Source organism: Helicoverpa zea, chromosome 26, assembly GCF_022581195.2.
Source record: "Helicoverpa zea isolate HzStark_Cry1AcR chromosome 26, ilHelZeax1.1, whole genome shotgun sequence".
NCBI lineage: Eukaryota > Metazoa > Arthropoda > Insecta > Lepidoptera > Noctuidae > Helicoverpa > Helicoverpa zea.
In genome coordinates, this window is record NC_061477.1 from 7109180 (window position 1) to 7124288 (window position 15109).

General features: G+C 34.7%; 1 protein-coding gene across 1 annotated transcript in view; it reads right to left on the minus strand.

Moving 5' to 3' along the window:
- Positions 1-4229: 4229 nt before the first annotated feature.
- The window catches only part of LOC124642895 (irregular chiasm C-roughest protein-like), a 42034-nt gene continuing 31154 nt past the window's right edge, over positions 4230-15109 (minus strand). The window contains exons 3-5 of the mRNA XM_047181642.1: positions 10232-10381; positions 4587-4766; positions 4230-4258 (exon numbers count right to left, since the gene is read on the minus strand). Coding sequence (XP_047037598.1) covers positions 4230-4258; positions 4587-4766; positions 10232-10381 — 359 coding nt within the window. The remainder of the gene's footprint in view (positions 4259-4586; positions 4767-10231; positions 10382-15109) is intronic.

Genomic DNA, 15109 nt, shown 5'->3' on the forward strand with positions numbered 1-15109 from the left:
TTTCGTTCATATAGGTAGAATAGATAAAACTAGCATTATAATTATATTAATTAAACATGTATCTAAGCTTGAGCATCAAATACCTATAAATATAACTACAGTTTTTTTTTTCACCCCAACATGATTTGAGGAGGGAAACGACTTTCTGCTAGACTAATTTCCTATGGACTCAAAGCCAGGCTGTTATCCTTTCACCTTTTCACTTTATCAAAAGATAACCCTCTAGTATTATATTAAGCGTAAATTTCAAAAGAATATTGCTAAGTGATTTTTTTATTTTATTTTGAATTTTATTTATATTTTCGAAAAACAACATTTTTTTAATAATTTTAATTCATGTATTATTCATTACTATTTAATGTATTAAGTGATACTATAAATCTGTTTTGATTTTTAATTTATTTAAATTAACACAACTTCAAAATCCGATGTCAATGCACTTTATTTTTTGTGAATTACTTAATCATGTATTCAGACGCATAAAAAACTGGATACGAATGAATACACATTTGAAAAGTCACCTACATCGATACATTAAAAATCACGTCAAACATCATCAAATAATCCCGCTGTGGGTTAACAGCGGTGAGGGAGAGACTCTTACTGACTAAAAACCATCGTGTTCCGTCATAGGCCTTTTATGTATTAGGGCCCGCAGGGCGGGATTGTTCGAAAGAGTTACCAAAATATACGATGCCTACTATAATAAATTCACAAGAAATATTATAAAATTTCAGTAGTACAAAATACGTATAAATTCAACCATTGGTTGTAATTATAACATTTTATTACGAGCCTTATCAGAATCACGTTCCTTAAAGGTATCTTACGAAAAGGACAAGTCGTAATATAAAATTCTTATCTTACTTCGCTTTAACGATCAATTAACGATGTCATAACCCTACGAATGACGCTGGGGTCCGTACGACCCCGGGGTCTGAATGACCCCGAATCCGTAACATTAAGCGTAATTTCCTAGTTGTACGTGTCACGCAGTTTTTTGGTGTACGTGAGGATTGGTAGTGTTAACTAGATGCTTGGGACGCTTGTTTGAATAAAGGATTTTCTCTGTTGAGTGTAAAAAAGGCATTTTTTAAAGTAAATTCAGAAGCATTGTTGTTAAAAGACACCGTTTACTTTCAGACTTTGGAGGAAAACTCTAAATTTAAATAGGATATAAACATAAAAATAGTTTTAAATAGGAAAAGACCTTACCAATACTTCAGGTCTAAAACTTATATTACTAAGTACCCTACCATTCGGGTAAAACATTCATATACCCATTATTACAGTCGAATCTGATACTTCTATTCACACAGTCATAATATCCCGCACAGAGACTCAGAGACTAAACCTAAAAATAATCAGCAAACCCTACTTACACATTTAAAACGACCCCCCATAAGCACTAAAATTACGTATAATTCTCACCTTTTTTCACTAAAGGTCCGCAATAAAACGTTACTTTACATAATTATATTTTTGGGGCCCGTCATGCATGTAGGGTCGAAGAAATATCGCAGGTCCTACGATTGGATATTGAAGAGAAATGGAGAATTTGAATAAAAGGACGCCATAAAATAGGCGTGCTATATTATTGTGAATGGGGTATAAGGATACCCCTGGTAGCAATGGTGGGGTTTTTTCAACACAGTTTTTCAGAAAAAAGTTTAAAATTTAACTATAGCAATCTGTCAAAAGTTGTTGGTTATTGTAGAAAAATAGTTTAAAAAACACGCTTTTAGTACATACTAAAATGACCTTTCTTAGTTAATCATGTATTGTTATCAGAACTCGGAACCCGTGCAAAATTTCATACTAATCGAAGACCGGGAAGTGAGTCAAATTAAGAGTCCAAGATTTCTTACATACATAGTTACAAGTGAAGCTAATTATAAGCATGTTAATAAAAATCGTAGAGAAAATAAAACCCTTTTAGTCGATGTGACAAAAACTATACCCTAATATTATGATGCCGTAGAAAGCCCTAAATATTTCTGCATAATAAGTTAACACCTTCCAAACAAAAAAGAACTCACGGCGCCAAAATTTAAGCTTCCGAACCATAAAAAAACAATACACAACAATCAGCCTTAAAAAGCTTCGACATCTAACCCTTTCGTAACCCGGGCCTATCATCGTAACGTTCCATAAAGCGAGTGGGGTCTATCTGACCCCGTCCGGGTTAAACCGTTCTTACATGACGTATCTTTAAGCGAAATTTTTGCTATCCTTACATGTTACAAGAGTTTGCGCTTACCGGTTATTTGGCTTTTGAGTTATACGAGATTTTTGCTTTGTTTTTTTGGGGGCGCAGGGTAGGGTTAGTAATTAGAATTGTAACAACAGATAATGTTGTTTCTGAGGGTAGACGTTTCAATGGGTAGAAATAACATTTCATACATTTTGGAGGCTGTATGAAAATGATATTCATTTCATAGGCCTATTTATTTTTCTGTTGAGATCGTTCATTGTTATAATACTTAGAAATCTGGAGTATTGATCAAGACTGTTCAAAGATGACTGGATTTTCTTAGAACTTTTGTTTTATTCAGGATACTTTCTCTCCGATATGGATTTTGTTTCAAAATAAACAATTTTGTTATTGTCTGGCCTTAACTTTCGGTTACAAAAAAGATACATAGTTTAATATTAAGATTTCGATGTTTTTGAACATTTACCCACTATTATATACCTAGCCCTGGACACTGGCCCAGGACCCAGGAACACAAAATGATTAAAACATCTATTTACTTTGAAAATTGTACGTGAAAATTTATAGTGAGCAGTTTTCTTAAGAAAACTGACATTGATATTGTCCGTGAACTTAGGCCTAAATAGCACTATTCGCAGGAATATAATTGACGATACGCATCTGCCATATTAATGAATACCAATTTCAATACCAACGTACAATGATTTGTTCGAATCAATCATGAAACCGCCAAACAAGCGATTCAAAGAACCCCATAATATCTGCTGAATACCCTTTGAAATTTCCCTGAAAATCAGACCAACGGACCTTCATAAACGTCCCAATTCTCATATACACCTGAAAATATTTCACACATATTTGGAACCTGCAACCTCTGGGTTGAAACCTATAAACTAAGCGGGGTGAAAATAATAAAAAATTCACATCAAATTGAATGTCAACCTTAGAAAGGGATGTTATTAGGAAATTTACGAGCGAAGCCGAGTACCATATTATGTTTTATAACCTCCCTGTCATTGTGGGTTATATGGTACCTATAAAATATATTATGTAAGCAGTGTAGGGTTAAAAAGATTGAAACGTCACATTTTGCTGTAATTGTTCGTAATAAGGGTTGAAATGGTATGTCCCGGAATTTTGAGCTGCAGGAATTTCTAGCCTGTTAGGCGAGGGTTGAAAATCGGCCATGACAGTTATGTATGTTTATATGTCTTCTTGTCGTTTTAAAGTTTTATTACATGTTAAAGTAGGCAGGTACCTAAGTGGTTTATTTTTTAATATGTAAGTACATTATTTTAAAGAAACCTGAATCTATATTTACTTACACAAAAAAGTACATAAGAATATACAATGTATTTTTTTTCAAATTTTTAATTTATAACTTGTTCTTTTTTGTTTCTCTAATTTAATTGAAAAAAGATTTTATATAAAAAAAAAAAAACAAGAATATTATGAATTTCCACTCTAAAAGCTTCATATACCTTTTTGCGAAAAAAAAAACATTTCACAATTTTTTACACATCGCTTTTAAGCATAAATTTTTAATAAAGTACTGTCAAGCACAGTTTTTATTAAAAGTCAAAAACCCTTTCGTTTTAATAAATAAACGTTCTTTTCAATATTTTCTTTTATTAAAATATTTATTATAATACTAATTAAGTCACTTTAATTGCTTCGAGAGATTACTGAAAATACTTTTGTAGGCTTAATTACTTTTAGATTAGTTTCAGATTTTAGGCGATAAAATGAAACTCAATATTGTAGAACAATTCGAGTTAGGGATTATGATTTTTCTAGAACAATCTTTGAGTGACTCATTAAAAGGGTTTTCAGGTATTAAATACAAAAATGTTCATAGAAAAAAGTGCTTAATAATGGGATAATATTGAAAGTAGGTACGTACTTACCTAGGCCTTTTTTGTTTTAACTAAAATGTTGTTGATACACGTAACGAACTATCAACAAAAAAATTGCACAAAAAACTATACTAACCGTTTCAGTAATCAAAATGAAATTAATAGAATTTCCTAAACAAGTCGAAACCTGAACAAAACGCATCACTAGAATTCAAAGGACAATCAAACTTATCGCTAGAAACATAGAACTCATTTTCAAATATATAAAATAACATAGTATATACATGATCTTAAACCCTGCATACGATAATTAACTTTCACACCAACTAAATAAAGCTCATTTCTACAAGTTACATATAAAAGTGAGGGACGCATTGGCTCTTATGACAGAAAACAATCAACTCTCTCTTTAAAAAATATAGAACAAATTTTCCAAAAAAGAAGTCTCATAACCTTAAACCCTGCAAACGATAACCAACTCTCCCACTAAAGAAATAAAGCTCATTTTTACTTACATATAACAGTGAGGGACGCATTGGCTCTTATGACTTTATGCATCTGAGCTGGGCCGACCTGGCACTGGTACTCAGCATCGTCTTCCAGCGTTGAGTTCACTATACGAAGGTTGTAAACGCCGTGGCGTCTATCTCCGAACATTGTGTAGCGAGGGTAGCCGGGTATTACTGAGGAGAAACCTGGGAACAAGAAAGTATAGGTTAGTTGTGATATTATTTAAAACATAGTCGGTTTATCTCTGTTTGTGATAAAGTCAATCAATGGATTTTTATGCACTTTCTAACTAGACCATCTACATCAGATCCACGTTATTTAAAAATAAATACCTATGCACATTGCACATGCCTGTTTATGACTTAAAATTGTCATAGATTCTCTTAATATTATTTTCCTATCGAGAAAAAACGGAACAGGAAAATCGTTAAGTACTTATACAAGCTGTTGATTTGCATCCGTGCCATAGTCAAGGACGTAATTATACTAATGATTCTCAACCCAAATCAACAAAAAAATCGGCAGGAAAATTTTTGATTTTAATTTTTTTTCGGAAATCCGTCAATGTTATCTAGCCGTATTTAAACTTGGCGCGTGTGTTACTGGCCTTAAAACCGTGCTGCGCCCTCACACAAACCCAAACAGAAAGCATACGTAACGATCATTCATAAATTTCATTCATAAAATTGGATTACTTCTGAAATGCTACGACATTACAATGACAAAAAAAGCCGTGCGTATTAGCTATTTCCCGTCTACTGTAATTACAATCGATTATTTACGTATTTCATGTCCTCCTCCTGACGTATGGCACAAATGCAAATCAACACCTTGTATTTTTGGCCGAACTACGGATTCTTTAAATTGTTTTAAGGATGGCAAAATCTGATAATACATCACCAGCTTAAAAAGCTCAATTACCACAAGACCAACTTAATTAAATATTGTGAAATAACTTAGGTACTTAAACACTAAAGAATCGGTAATCTAACCGGCTTCTTAAATTGGTACCTGAATTAGAACTATCCCTGATTAAGCACCTACATTTCTAAGAACTGATGTACTTAAAATATTCCAGATGACAAACGTACCTCAAAAAAAAAGAAATATAAAAAATTCTAAATGACCCTAAAATGCTTATAACCGTACAAATCATTTGGACACAGACGGACAGACGATCGTTATTCGCGATCGAATTGTTAATTGATCGAAACGTTACACCTATGGTCACGCGATATGGTTTTCGAAATATTCCCATATGAAGACACGGTTTTTAAACTGGGACTTGAAGACCCACTATTATTATTTTGGTCCAAGTTCACCGACAAAACGTCAGTTTACTTACAACTGTATACTATGAATTTTGAAGTTGTAAAGTAAACAATTGTTTTTATGAAACCGGAAGTGTATGTTTTGTAACAGATCTATACCTAATATTACTCGCATAAAGCTGAAAAGTTTATTTCTCACGTTGATGGCAGTGATCTTAACAAATACTGGTCCAATTTGTAAAATTATTTTAGTGTTAAATGGGCTAATCTTGGAGGGAAGTTATATACTACTTTTTATCATATTCCCGATTTATCATTACACTTACTTATTATTTAGACTGAAAGCCGACCCCAACACAGTTGGGAAAAGGCTCGCGAGATGATGACTTACTCAAACAAGCAGCGATTTAATTTTATTCCATGTAAGTCCTTCACAACTGACAATATTATACACTTAACTATACATATACACTCCATCAAAATAAATTAGCCGAATTAAATTCTAGTTACATTTGAACCCCTTAGTCTCTGCTTACCATCTATCTAGGTCATACAACGTACGTAGAACGTCTAGATGAATCTGATAAATCCTATAGAGTCCGTTGTCATGGTACACACACTCCCTGACCCGTACGTCTGTCGCAGTTTGGGGAACAAGTCATAGGCGACAGCGATTTGAGAATACGGTAGTGTCAACTGTTGAAAATGTGGGGAATATCTTTGTGAAATTAAGACTTAAGATGGATTAGCTGAATAGTATTTAGTATATACATATATTTATTGTATGAACATAGACGTTATTTGAATTTGACAGCAATTACCGAAAACTACAGTTTCAAAAGGTTAGAACACCTCATAGAATTATTAACTAGCTTCCATCAGCGGTCTCACCCCCCGTACGGTGGTGACTACACGCACCCAGATAAAAAGTAGCCCAAATACAAACTTCCTTATACATGGTGTATGTAACACTAAAAGAATATTTCAAAGAGGTCCAGTAGTTCTTGAGCAAACAATCTCTTCAGCTTTACAAAATCAGTATCGATTTAACAACACTACCAATTTTCTCCAGCTTAAATTCATAACCCAGATCGTACCCTCATTGAAATCACACTCTCACTGCACATGCACTAACATTGTAACCAATAAGTGCATCAGCGTCACTGGACCACAATGCATTAGCAATATGAGATTTTCTGTTGCACCCGACGCTTGAGTGACTAAGTAATCTCTTTGTAAATAATATTAGAATTTTTGCATCTCTTTCTGCCTTAATATTCTGTGTTACATTGCATTATTGTGCAGTGAAGTTTTGCTTGTTGGGGAATAAAAAATTAACTGTGATTCTAGAGCGTAGTGACACATATAGCTGTTTCACAATAAAATAGTCTTGTTAAAAATTAGGCTCATGGCTTTTCTCGACTATATACATTTTATAACTCAAGAATGGCTGAACCGTTTAAGCTGAAAATTAGGGGAGTTAGCTTAGACCCGGGAAAAGGATATAGGCTCGTTTTTGTCACCATTTGGGACGCGGGTGAAACCGCAGAAGCTAGTAGGTAATAATGAGGAAACGATTTTGTCTGTCCCCTGTAAGACCCAGCAATCAGGGTGTACATCTAGGCTTTACTGATAATAATAATGAGTAAATGACACTAGACCTTTCTCATTTCAAAATTAACTTATTCAAGATGGTGAAGAAAAAAATATGTTCTTAACCATTAATGAAGCTAGAAATTTCGGCTGAACCCCATAAGGCCTAGCAATCAGTAAACTCAGCTATCTAATCATTGTAACATTGTTCCTCTGTGCTGTGAGTACAGACTACTGCAGATGCCGACATAACGCTGATTTTCAATAGGATTTGCCGTTGAATCCAATGCTATAGAACAAGAGAGCTTGTGACCCATGCGACTACCACAATGTGAGGCGGTGTTTGTTAGAAGAGTACGCGATTTGAAAATTAACGCTCCGTTCCTATGTTGCAACAAGCTTCGAGCTGTGAAAATTGATGGTATTCTGATAAGAAAGTCTGACCCGAAACGAAACAAAACTCATTGTATATTTGTGATTTTTAAAGTTTCAAAACAACTCTGTTCTTACTGCTAGTACTCAGCTTTTGTTCTTTTAAGAAACAGACTACACACTCGAATCTATAAATAGGTGTAGTAGGTACTGTAGAGCAGTTAGAACACACACTGAAACTGCGACATTGTTCGAAAGAGGTACAGCGGCTTTGGAACAAAGGGCTTACAGAAAGAACATAGACCTGTTTAAATCAGTAAACGTCTGGAAATCCCTGCCGGTGAGGAGTCTTTATATGGTAATCTTTCTCCAAAAAAGAAGGCTTTTAACACTGAATAATATATAACCACACAAAAACCTATCCCAAAATCGCTATCACAAATCGCTTTCGCATATAACTTGCACTACAGTAATTAGCAGCGCTCTGCACTGTCACCTCAGCGTCCCTATCAATTGGCGGCAACTGTGAATGCTCAGCTACAACTATGATACAAGCCGTGTGTTCATTCACGGCAGTTCTGCGAATTGGAAAGGTTTAATGGTTCATAAGTCAGTTTATATGGATTATATAGGTATAGTATTATTCTGGATTAAATATTGTGCATGTGCTTGCTTTGTTTGTAATTTAAAATATGTACGTTTTTTAGACGCAAAACAAATAAATGGGTTAGCAAGAAGCTACTTTTTCTGGGTGGTAAAAATGTGAAAGCTTCTTTGATATTTTACTGCGTTGAGCATATTGTGCATTAGATTTTTGTGCATAACAACGTACGGGCATCAAGCAATTCTACTATTTTTACTTTTAGCAAAGAATTGGTCAATGAATATACTTTAGGGTGTTTTAATAGATCATGATTATTAAACTGATGGAGTATAATCATCTATTTTGCCAAGGTTGGGGTTATTATACCTAGGTTGATTGGTGGTAGTATTCTACTATTTTCAGCAATTGATTGCAAAAAAAAAAACAATAGATCCGGAAAAATTACAACAACATTCTAAAATCGCTACATCTTATGTCTTACCCCAAAATAATGAGTCTAAACTGCAAATCCTGTCACCTAGTAGTTCACAATCAATTGACGATGAATGTTCATTCAGATCCGATACATTCACTCAGTGGGACCGAATGATTCCGAGTCATGGATTAGAATTGAGCAAGATCTATCGCTGCTGATGTTGTGAATGGTTGGTGCGAAGTCATTGAATGACAGATAATAGGCTGGTTTAATTGTTAGTAAAAATAGATTTGTAGTTATCGTAATATTTATAAAACTACTAGCTTCTGTCCGCGGTTTCACTCGCGTCCTGGATGATCACAAAAACTATCCTATGACCTTCTCCCAGGTCTAGGCTACCTCTCCTCTAATTTTCAACTTAAACGGTTCAGCCATTTTTGAGTTATAAAATGTGTAACTGACACGACTTTCTTTTATAGGTACATACATGTCATATAATTACCAGATTTTCCACAAAGTTTTACTACATTTTGATATCTTGCAGTAACTGACATTCAATCGTAAAATCAATAAAATTTTATTGTCATGACTTTTCATTCCACGAAAAAAAAATTGTATGTACCATTTCAGATTAATCTAACAGTCATCGGAAAAGTATTTACGACTGTTCAACACAAAAACCTGGTACCTAAATAAAAACTCTTTAATTAAAGCCCGTATCTAAATTCCGCGTAATCTAGGATTATTCTAGGACCAAAAATAATTGGGACTATAAACCTTCCGCGTAGCGTATTTAATCCAAAACAATAGGAGGGTAAGTTTATATACAAAATAATTATCATTAACTTGCTTTATGTTAATTATTATACGATGTTTATGAAAGCAAGGGATTTATAGATATACGGTCTTATCTAGGAGTTTATATTGTCGATTAGCCGCGATAAAAGGATCTAATTAAGTCTGAAATTAAACGGGTTTATCCGAATTTTGTGTATGTAATTAAGTTAATCAGAATATTTCGCGTATCATGGAAATAAGCTGTTGATAAAATTTGACTGCTGTCTAGTTTAGTTTCGTGACATTTTTAACATCCATTTAATAACCATAGTGCGATAACATTGCTATAGCTCACAACCATAATTTCTACTCAGAGACTCGATCTTGGTATGTACAATAACGTGGTAAATAACAACAAAAAAAAAATAGTAAAAAAAAACTAAAAACACGCTTTTTGTAACGTTTCTTAGCTAGTCATGTATCGTCATCAGAACTCGGAGCGTGTGCAAAATTTCATCCTAATCGAAGGGCGGGCACTGGGTCAAATTTAATTCCAAGATTTTCTTACATACATAGTTACAAGTGAAGCTAATATAACTTGTTAAAAGAACAACTTACCAAGTGCAAATCCATCCTTGGCCCATTGCACTTGTCCCGCAAGGTTGGCAACTGCACATTCTAGCACGGCTTCTGCACCTTCCTGCACCCTCAAACTTCGAGGAACTACTCTGAAGTATTGCTGCTGAAAGCCGGTTGCGCATACCAGTACTGTAACAAAGAAATAAATAATATTAGGCAAAGAAATAAAGAATATTAGGCAAAGAAATAAAGAATATTAGGCAAAGAAATAAAGAATATTAGGCTAAATTCGATAAATATTTCCCGTCGTACCACAAAAACTTTTGAACGTCAGTTGAACACTTATCAAAAAAATGTAAGATTATGATGTTGAAATAAGGTCCGTTTTGCAGCCATACTTTTATTAGTCAAGTGTTCAACAAATGTTTAAGTACTTGAAGTAAGGCCGTTAAGTTCTAAAATTAATATTGGTACTCATAAGTTCACAAAAACAGCTTTTACATGTGGTTGATGAATGATGATACATAAAATAACACTGATATAACGGTGATTTTCCTATTTTAAATATTATTTTGAAAGTTGTAGTTCTATGTAAACTAGTTCATTGCTACCAGTCGACTGCAAATCGAAACTTCAGGATACTACAAAAAATCCTGATGTCGAAATAAATACAAAGACAAACTTACAACTTTCAGCCGATGTTTAAAAGTGATTTACCTTATCCTAAAACTTAAGCATGTTTACTATCGAATTCTAAATTCAAACATCCCACGTGTATTTCTTGCCTGCCAGTGTGACTGTCATTAAGTCCATTACGTAGTTAAGCCGGCTTTACACTATGAGATTTAATACATATTTTATCGCTCGTCATACATTTGACACTGTGCTATAATATGTATTACGTCCCAAACTATAAATATTTTTTCAAAATGCCATCATTCTCATTCTCTGAGCCTTTTTCCCAACTATGTTGGGGTCGGCTTCCAGTCTAACCGGATGTAGCTGAGTACCAGTGCTTTACAAGGAGTGACTGCCATATCTGACCCCCTCAACCCAGTTACCCGGGCAACCCAATACCCCTTGGTTAGACTGGTGTCAGACTTAATGGCTTCTGACTACCCGTAACGACTTTTCAAAATGTATGACGTGCGATAAAATATGGCTTGTGTTTAAACACCACCCAAAAAAGTACCTATGTTACTACCAAAAAAATTCTAAACGGTTACCAAAATGGATAAATGGTCACCAAATAACGTTTCCAAAAATATTGTTAGGTAAAACCATTTTTTCGTATTATTGACTACTAAAAAAATATATGGACGCCTTTAAAATACACTTTAGACCAAATATTATATATTGTCACTACTTAGATGTTACCAATTATGTAATACCATGACTCCTAATTTGGTCATTTTTGTTAGACTAAAAAAGCTAACGATCGCTAGAATATTTCCCAAATACCAATTAATATACTGGGGTTCCCAAACGTACGTCGCTTATTTATTGTTATATGAATTTGTGTGTAACTCAGTAGTAAAATGTAAGCACGAAACATGCAGCAAGCATGGCTTCTGTCACGGCTCCGGCACTGCGGGGCTCCGGCGGTCCCATGCGAGCTTATCGTCGCAGATGGTTTTCACGCTCACCACCGCAGCTTCGGCTTGCTGGCCGGCGGGCCGGCCAGCCTCAGCCGCGGCGGCGAGCCTTAAAAACTACCTGCGCCTCAGCTCGCAGGCCGCCTCGCCCCTCTGCGCCCACGCGGATTTGAATTGCACTCTAGGGGTAGGGCAGACAAGACTACGTGGAGTCGGTTTTGCAGTCACTAACTTTGATTTTGGTAGTAATATTAATCTTTTAGTTGGATAGAATTTGGTGACCATTAATCCATTTTGGGAACCAAAAATAATATTTGTGCGAGATTTGCGATTTTTCTGATGTTATTTTATTTTTTTTGGATCATAATATTATATACTTTAGTGCCCTTTTAATAAAGTCAATTTATTTTTTTTGGAGTTGTTTATTTTATTTGGTGCCTCAGCTTAGAGTCTTAAAAATATTTTTGGTGATCGCCTAAATTATACCCATAAAATATTACGTCTCAAGATGTAATATATATTATATTATATCCTATAGTGAAAAGCCGTCTTTAGAAGAATAATAATTTTTGCGTCCATGGTCACAGATTATAATCTCGCATAGATACAGAATACAGATATTAAAGTTAGCACATGTTTAATTGGTATTTTTTATATGTCATTACATTTAGTTTTTTGATGGACATGTGCGAAGATTCAGCGTGTATGTCGTTAAGTGTTTTTTTCAGGGCCATATGTGACAATTGATTTGGGTAGTTAATTTTTGTAAAAAATAAGCGCCAGGGCGTCGAACAGGTACTTACACTTTACAAATTATATGCAGTTATGTTCTCAGTGCAAATTACATGAAAAAATCCGTTCAGTACATTTCAGTTTTGGCATGTTTAAGTGATTTTTTAGGTTAAAGTTTATTTATTTTTGTAAGAATATTATGATGATGAAAATATTTTTTTGTTTAATAATTCTATTTTTTTTGGTAAATTTTTCTTTCCTTATAATGATCCTGGCTAACCTTAGATTTATTACCATTTATACTAGAACCTAATCACAAAACTAGGAGCCACCAATTTTCCTTCTACAAAACTATCCTCCGCAACTTGTAACAACGTCAACAAAGTTATAATTAGTAATTATAATTGGGCTGAAAACAAAGAAACAAAATGGCGTTATATCGGCTGCTAATACGAGACTGTCTGAAGTGGGTGTCGTGTTAGCGAGGCGAGGTGAATGTACTCGGTAGGTTACACTGAGAGCGGACAGCGATTTGGTGTGTGGTACAAAGATAATTTATATATCTAACTAGCTTCCGCCTGCAGCTATGTTGATAAAAAACAGCCTATGTGTTAATCCAGGGTATCACCTATCTACATACCAAATTTCAACCAAATCGGTCCAGCCGTTTTTGCGCAAAAGAATAACAAACATACATCCATACTTTCTTAGAAACTTTCACATTTATAATATTAAGTAGGATGTGTAAAGTTATAATAAGGTCTTCTATGTAAGTATTTTTGACAATTGATTATACGCGGTTTACGGGTGTCAAAAATTAATGATTAATGTTGGTGATTTTCATCCAATGTAATTAAATTGCATTGAATATAAAAAAAGAGGAAAATAAAAATAATAACGTGGAAAGTAAATTGTTTAAACGCGTTGATACCAGAAATTTCAGACAACTGAAGACTGATTTGATAAAACATTTCAGTGTCAGACAGCCCTTCGCATTTTCTTATCGAGGAAGGCTATTGGTAACTTTTATCCGGTTGAGCAGAGTAGATCCCATGGGACGCGGATAAAACAACTAGCAAAAGCTACTCAATCAATAAATGCTGAATAGTTATGAAAGATAAAGTAAATAAAAGTTAATTTATTTGTTAACAAGTTATTTAGCGTTGAATGTCTGATTGTCGGTAATCAATCGGTAATTTGTTACTGTCTGAAGTGGGTGTCGATTCATTGCCGATAAAATAAAAGAGTTCAATGTTCTTTGTAGGTAGTACTATAAGCGATTAGCGGTTTTAAGGGCCCAGAAAAATAAGTTGGAATGTACATATTATAATGGTCTTTGCTTAAAATGTTCAGCACTAGATCTTAACTGCATCCGGTTAGACTAGAAACTGACCCTAACATAGCTGGGAAAGGCTCGGCAGAGAATGTTTACAACGTTAGAAATATATAAGATTTTCACATAATAACATTTTATATGATGGATAGATAAGATAGATAAGACATTTATTCAAAGCGGATTTTTTTTTTTGTCAAATTCAATCCGGCTAATGGACTCCAAAATTTAAGTATGAGCTACCACAATATTACGTCATAGGTATAATATGATAATGATTTATATTCTGAGTAAGTATAATGATTTTTGATATATTTTCAACAACAAAATAAAAAACAATAGTTTTCAAGAAATCGCTACCTCCTATGCCTTAAACACGCAAGTGGCTGCGCGTCACCACTTAAGGGTCACTCCACACTAGCGACCGCGACAAGTGCGTGAATTAACACGACTTACGACATGTCTGACTTCCATTTGCGACTTCCATATTAGGGTGTCACTAACACGACACCGTAGTTTTCAAAAACCAGCCAAGTGAGTAGTTCCGTACCATTATTTAGAAATTGAGTAAAAAAAATCACGTTTGTTGTATAGGAGCGCCCCAAAATATTTATTTTATTCTAGTTTTCAGTATTTGTTGTTATAGCGGCAACAGAAATACATCATCTGTGAAAATTTCAACTCTCGAAGGCCGCGAACGCACAGGCAGGTGGCTTGCTTAGCGCCTAGTGTCTAGCGCGTCACCTAGCGAGTAGCCCAGTAAAACGAACGTTCTAAAATGAACGCGACCGGCTGCACTGCGCGCTTAGCGCCTAGCTAGTCGAATAGACAGGATGAAAGCCGCTAGGCACTAGGCGCTAAGCAAGCCACCTGCCTGTGCGTTCGCGGCCTCACTATCACGGTCCATGAGATACAGCCTGGTGACAGTTGGACGGACGGACAGAGGAGCGAAAACAATAGGGTTCGATACTTTGGGCACAGAACCCTAAAAATGATAAAATTTGATATTTCCGATATTTGGTCGAAAGTTTGACAAGTTCCTTAGATGGTAATGTCATTTGTGTATTTGTGAATGACGATGGGTAGTGTTAAAACAATTGGAAAGTTGGGTAAAGACAATTCTCCATTTTTGGGTGGTCGAATAGGCGAGTTTTTTTTGGAAATATAAGTGTCAATTTTATTAGATTGTTGATGACTTAAATTGTTAGTGCAGTTATTGAAGGACTCGTTTTTGGATGAAGTACTGTTACAGCCTTT